The sequence below is a fragment of the Pygoscelis adeliae genome, unplaced genomic scaffold (assembly GCF_000699105.1).
Source record: "Pygoscelis adeliae isolate BGI_AS28 unplaced genomic scaffold, ASM69910v1 Scaffold167, whole genome shotgun sequence".
NCBI lineage: Eukaryota > Metazoa > Chordata > Aves > Sphenisciformes > Spheniscidae > Pygoscelis > Pygoscelis adeliae.
Window position 1 is genome coordinate 8,130,582 of NW_008825428.1, and position 7,148 is coordinate 8,137,729.

The 7,148-nt window shown below is 37.2% G+C and overlaps 1 protein-coding gene across 1 annotated transcript in view; it reads left to right on the forward strand.

Moving 5' to 3' along the window:
- Positions 1–7,148, forward strand: part of SH3RF1 (SH3 domain containing ring finger 1) — a 91,083-nt gene that overhangs the window by 80,670 nt on the left and 3,265 nt on the right. The window contains 2 exon segments of the mRNA XM_009330706.1: positions 1–187; positions 2,272–2,606. The exon segment at positions 1–187 is cut by the window's left edge and continues 25 nt beyond it. Of these exon segments, the coding sequence (XP_009328981.1) occupies positions 1–187; positions 2,272–2,606 (522 nt within the window).

Genomic DNA, 7,148 nt, shown 5'->3' on the forward strand with positions numbered 1-7,148 from the left:
CCGCTCAACCATCCCACTGGCATGTGCAGCAGCTTCTTTGAATTCTCCCAACATTGCTGCTTCATCTTTGGAGGGAGATATTAATGGGAGAACTGTAAACACTCACCCTGGAGCTCCTGCATCTCCAGAGAGTGCTTTAGCAGCTGGTGGAAATACTGCTGTCAATAAAGCAGACAAGGATGGCAAGGTGGGTAGGGAATAAAATCACTCCCTTGAATTCTCCCATTTTCATCATGCAAACTTTTAAAAGATCCCTGTGTTTTTCTTATATTTGCTGAATAGCAGCATTGTAAGGTTTTTAAGACTGAGCCTGAAACTCAGGCAGCCATTTTGTGGCTACAGCTATGGGCAAATTTATCCTTGGCCATACAAGAATAGTTTAGGATGGATAAAATACAGAGCAGACCTTGGAGAAGGCTTAAAATAGGGTAGCAGGTTCATGCCTTAAGCAGGAAAAACAAAAGGTGAATGGATAAAGTTCAGAAGAACTATTAGATTGACTGCTGGAATTTTAAGTATTTTGTTTTTCTTTACCTGCAGTCAGTTCCCTGAATACTTTAGAAAGTTGTATGGTTAGCAAATGTTACCAGTAAATATCAGTAAGTATCTGTAAACTAATAAGCCTGTAATGCAAAAAAAAAAAAAAAAGAAGAAGAAAAAAAAAAAACATGAACTTGTGGGAGCAAAAAAAGTTCAGTCTAATAAAATAAACCTAATATTTAGTGAAAATCAGTATTCTTTCAGGTTGTCTTCCTTATTAAGCAGACACACTGAGAGATTATGAAAAACACATTACCAGCAATGTTTATTAGTCAAAGAAAAAAACCCACATTAACTCTTTTCTAAACGTAGATCAGTAGAGTCTGTGATTCTGCTTTTTTTCCTTCTATTTGAAGTATTTTCCTCTGTGTCTAAACTCATTCTCACTGTCCAACAGGCCGTGTGATTATGTTCTATTGTAGGCAGGAACATTCCTCCAACTTTCTAACCGGTTTTGTTTTACAATTGTGGTGTAGTTAGTATTTTTTTTTTCTCCTTTCGACAAATTTCTTTACATCTCAAATGTTTTAGACTTTACGTTACTACTTTTCACCCACATGTGCTCCTTAATGAAGTTTATGAAGGTTTTAATCATAGACTGTACACTAATGTCACACACTTTTTAATTATTTTTGTTGATTACTGTTGAATGGAGGTACCTAGAACTTTGTTTTAAAATTACTTTAGCCATGGCCACTGAAATCAGACCAAGATGCCCTTAGGCAGGGCTTTTAGAAAACTTATTTATAGCTTAAGGTTAAAGATGCTAACATATTTGGACTATGTTAATTTCTTTGAGTTTCTCTTTTTCTTTCCCATTTGCTAGACAGCAGTTCTTTGCTGAAATAGCTTTAAGTTATTGGAGACTTGGAAGAAGGACAGAGGATTTTTCATTCACAGTTCACCAATTCCACTGCATCCTAAGCTATAATAAAAATCTCACATTGCTCATGCTTTTCTCTTTCTGTGGTTAAATAGCTTATTTTTGTCTCCAGGGCTTACAATCTGGCACCTCTCATAAGCACTAAATTCACTCAGTCAAAGGGTTGGTAAGAAGATCACTGCCACACCCCTTAAAAAAAAGACAAGAAACACAAAAGCTACTTAAATAATTCTCTTCAGGGTAAGTAATAGTCTTCAGGGATTCCTGTCTGGACAAGCAAAAAGAATGTTTACAATTCTCCCCTCTAGCAGAGCAACAAAACATAATACATTCCCCTTGTGGCAAATTTCTTTTAAATCATGAAGGTCTTCCCTTACTGAGTGAGGATAAATAAAAGACACTTATCTAAACAGCAGCCTCCAGGGCAGACTTTTCTCCCTGCTCGGTTTGAAATGACTCTTTATGCCTTCCTAGAAACGTCCAGGTTAATGAAATGTTTTACTTCTTAGATTCCCATTGTGGGAATCGTAACTCCTCACACCTTTTTCTAGACAACCTTTTGGGCCAGTGCCATTGGCTTTTAAGGAAAGCCTTAACTTAACTAACTCAGTGAAAGGACTTAGCCAGTTTATGGTCTAAATGACTTACTGTTTTTCTCTTTAGAATTTTAATAATTATCTTTCTCTTTTATAATTTTCATAATTATCTTTTGTAATTTGTACAGTTTCAAGTATCTCCTCATAATTTATCGAGTCCTCTCTGGTCAGGATGGCATCTATCAGAAGGAAGTGGTCAACTCTTCATGGGAGACTTTTGTTCTAAAATGAGGCACTGCTTTTGGTTTACAGAAAGAAAAAAAAGGTTTGCTGAAACTGCTTTCTGGAGCATCCACGAAACGCAAGCCCCGATTGTCACCTCCAGCATCACCAACACTGGAGGCTGAGCAAGCAGCCGCAGAGTTAGCCCTGCAAGGTGCAGTTGGGCCAGAGCTTCCGTCAGCAGGCGGTCACAGCAAAGCTGGATCCTGTCCCACTGACAGCGAGGTCTCTGGGCTGGCACAGGAGACACTGCATCGGAAAACAAGTTCCCTGGATTCCTCTATTCCAGTAGCACCACCGCCTCGGCAGCCTTGCTCATCCCTGGGTCCAGTCCCGAATGAATCCAGGCCTCTTGTCTGTGAAAGGTAAATTACCCTATGGAGCTAGACTCAGGCAAACCAAGAAAAAATCCACGCTCTGACACTTGCAGTGTATATTAGAACTGCTTCAAAATGCTGAGATTTTATAGCAAAATGAAACTTTACTTTTTTTAACAATGCTTTACATGCTTATCAACCAACACTCATGTTTATGTTTACTGTTTGTGTTACTTTGAGGTTTTTGAATGAATAGACGCTCAAATACGGTGATCACAGGTCTGATATGAGAACTGAGGTAGATAAAATAGGCCTCCTATTTTTCAAAACATGAACGCATTATAATACTGCATTAATGAATATCAGGTTAGTCCTTTAAGATTATTAGCAGTGCATAACTGCCAACCTAAATATATGGTGAATGAGATCCTTATCTATAAGTAGACTTAACATGTGATTTCTTGAGCTGTTGCAAAGATACTTTTACTACCTGAATGCCCCATTACTGTGCACTCCACATAGCAAGCTCTAGGGCAGCCTCTGTGACCTGGCAAGTAAGCCTGAAAAACATAGTTGTCTGGACTCTGAAACTGCCAGGCAGTTGCTTTAAAGTTCTGTCACTTGTCTTTTGTGTCCACCCATTATTTTCAAATTTTCAAGTCCTTAGTAGATTGCACGGACTGTGAAGGAAGTGGTAGTTTTCTAACTACTGTCTCTTTTTATTATTCCTGGTAGTAGAGAAGCAATATGAAGAGTGTCACAGGATTTCTTTTGCAGTAGCTACAGGATTGTGTGGCGTAGACACAGAAAAAAAAAAGTGGAGTTGCAATGTTAACAGCTCTAGGACTGAACTGATTCATGCTGACTGTAGACTTTGTTCTGATACTATTAACTCATAGTGTGTGGGCATACTGTTGTATTTCGAGAGGCCCATTGATCTTAAGCTACATCTATGTATTAAGAGCCAGATAGTGTTTAAGTTTCTACTTCATCTTTTATTTGACTTCTGTCATACCTTTAATATTTTTTAAAAGGTTATTACTGTTTCTATGCAATTTCCTTGCAGGAAATTTCTATTTCATACTGAATTTCTGAAGTAGATTTACACTTACAGATGGAAAATAAAAACTGACAGACTTTTCTTTAAGAATAACATAATTTATTTTCACATTAGCATAAGTCTGGCACAGTAATATGTTTTTATGCTTTGAATGTGAAAATAATATCAAATTCATTCTGGCATGAGCAGTGGATATTTGTGTAAAGCTATTTGCATCTTCACAAAAAGTAATTTTTTCACTTCTGTGATGGAGATTTTTTTTCTTAGAACGACTTTAAAGAAAATGACGCTGTATATTTTTATTGATCTAGTAATAACATACACGCAAACCTTCTTTTTCACGTATCTCTGTATCCTTACTGTTATTTAAGTAATTGCTACCAGAGAGGTGCTACCACAAGATCATTCTCTGTGGTATTCATGCAGAATTGTTATATTTTGGTCAGTGTATTTAAATAGAATTTCATCTGGGTTCTCTTTGTCCTTTTCAAGGCAGGGTTAGTGCTTTTTCTGCTGATGTGCTCTTGTCGTGTTTCCATTTCTTTAGGCTGAATTGTTTAAAATGTGCTGCTTAATAATACTTACCACTTACATTGTGGTACATTAATATCTTCAAAGTAATTTATAAGCATCAATTAATCTTCATTACTCTGTAAGAAGGGGTGGGTAAGAAACACACTTACGATGCAATAGTATCTTCAGTGAAAATTTGGGGTTGAGGAGGAAAATACTCATGAGGGTAAGCTTAACAAAAAGCTGAAGAACAGATAAAGCTGCTAAAATTATTCGGCTCTTAGGTATCACATTTCCAATCAAAGGCTACGATCTGTTTGGAAAAAGAAACAGTACTCTTTCTGTTCTGACTCTGGCTTTGCAGTGTAATTATTAGTGTTCAAGTTTTATTTTCAAAGGTGACTAGAGGATTTAGGAGTCAGGTTCTGCTGATTATTCTGTGTGAATTAGGAGCAAAAGTAGCTGGCTCAACCCTGGAAAGCACTTGAAAATGTTCCTGGTTTGGATACAGAGTTTTCCCCGAAGTCCTTGCTTCCTTTAAGATGCAATAGCAAATTCTTATTCTAATCTCACTGTTTCTCCATTCACTAGAATTGCAAGTTGTCTTAGAGTACCTCTTTCCTGTATGTTCTACAGAAAATTGGAAGTAAAAATTGTGAACTTGTTTCCAATGATACAGAATAAATGGATGGGCATTTGATTTGTTTGATAGCAAACAAGCTCTTTGTGGCATGGATTTGCAGATGTATACTTAATACTGGTGACCATTTCTCTAAAGGAAGGGAAGATGATGACATTCCCTTCCATCTTACTATTGCAGGTCTTTTCTGTAGCAAGCCAGTAATTTAGTTCCGTTCCTGTATTCAGTATTCTCCTGTGAACTAGGATGGTTGCTCACTGTGGCCCATGCTCCTTCATATGTTCCTTGTACAGAAGGAACAGAGAAGTTAAAAAGAAATTTCAGCCAAGCCTTGCTTCCAGTTTGGAGCAGTTTGGAGAATTCCTGTCACCTGAGACTTTTCAGTGGTGTTTGGTCATTTCTTCTGATTCTCCAGCCAAAACACAATTTGTCTTGGGGTGCTGTGATTTCTTGATTGATGCAGCGCTGACAGGGCCAAGGATCACTGTCTTTTCATTAAAAAGATAGACCCAACTCCCTGCAATTCCTAGAGGGAGCCATATTACACTATGAAAACAGAGTAATTTGGTTATCTGAGGGGTTTAGTTTTTTCTACGTCAAGAGGTAAAAGACTAGTTCAAGATTTTTTCATGAGCTTTCTCTTTTAGAGGGAAACATTGATTAAATAGCCTTAAGTTTTACAGTAAATGTACCCAGCACCCCACAATGGTGTTAAAGACCTGAAGTTGAACCTCAATACACATCACTGCATATCCTAAACTGTAATATTAATCCTTCATCCAGTTACAGTGAAGGACAGCAGTAGTTTTGTTCTGTGATTAAAGTGACCCTATGTTATTTTATCCACCACAAAATGACTGGTGTAACATCTCCTTCCAGTGAGCAGGCCAGTGGCTTTAGAGGGCAGCAGGTTTTATCACATCTGCCAGCATTTAATGCTGTTAATTAAAGCTGAGAATCAGTCTGCCCTAGATGGGCGTTGATTATCTGTAGAAGTCAAGGCACCTACTCAGCAGACGGGAGAGCTGCACAACAGCAGGGCATAGGTGAGCTGAAAAGTAAAAATTCAAAATGTAAGAAAAAGAAACTAAAGCAAAAACTTGAATAATAAGTATGAATTTAACTTGTGTGATAATAGTAATTCCAACTTTCTGTGTTTTCCTCAGCTAAAATTTTCTACATATGAGAAAATATTTTTATCCACTTGGTGATCAGGAAAACCACAGATTATTGTCTAAAAATCAACTACAAATAGCTGGGAAGTATTTTGTGTCTAATGAAACAGAAGCAATGAAGAAAGGGAGAAACACATGAAAGATATGATCTTTTTCATGCTACTGAAAAGTGTGAGAATGCCAATATTAAAAATGAAATGTAGAATGGAGAAATGTGAAGACAGACCACCATCCCCCCCTCCTCAAAAAAAAAAAAAATTCACAAATACAAAGTGCAAGAGCACTGTGGGATACAGCCAGACACATTAGGAATATCAGGAAAGAACTGATGGCAAATATAATGGCTGCTTCTGGGAAGCTAAAGTACTTCTATTTTTATAATATTAATATTTTGTCACTAGCTGATTAAAAAGAGTTAGGATAATATTTTGAAAATTAATGAAAAATACCATAAGCCAAAGAAAATAGAAAGATGAAAACGCATACCGTGCAGCTTAGATGCATGTAAAATATTGTAGATTAGGTGACCACAAAAGATCTGCAAATTTGACCTTCAGACATTGAAAACACTTGCAAATACCAAATAGGGAGATAAACAAGGAAGTGTTTTGGAAGATTCAAACATGTGGGAATGAACATGTTTTTCCAAAACATAGGTCACGGTTAGTAAATGTGGTTATTTCTCTCCAGGGACCTGGCAATCAACTTTTGAGCTGAAGTATGAGCTTTTTACTCTGCATGAAATTGGTAGTTTTGGCAGTATGTTGTAGATGATGAAATACGTAATGGAAAAATAGTTTTTGTTCCCTAGCTGAGCGAAGGTGATCCAAATAGACAGCTGTGTGAATGTGTGATGAGTCTGGATCCAATCACCTCTGTTTGGGCCAATAGAATTTGTAAAATGTGGCATAAAATTTGATGGCTTATTGTAACAAAAGAAGGAGGAGATGTGATTTAAAGGTGCAAAGCCTGATGGGTTTCTTCTCCTTAAACATTGAAAAAGATAGTAAAATAGCATTTTAACACCAGGAATGTTGTGCAAAGTAGTCAGGAAGCTAAAAGTTAACAAGAAGTACTAAATTACTGCAGGGTTGAGGAAGTTCAAAACTGTATGGAAAGCTCAGGAGAACAGTATTTCTGTGCAAGTTGGTGATCCTCTAGGGAGGGCAAAGAGAAGATGGGTTTCTGCAAAGCTGTTGGGT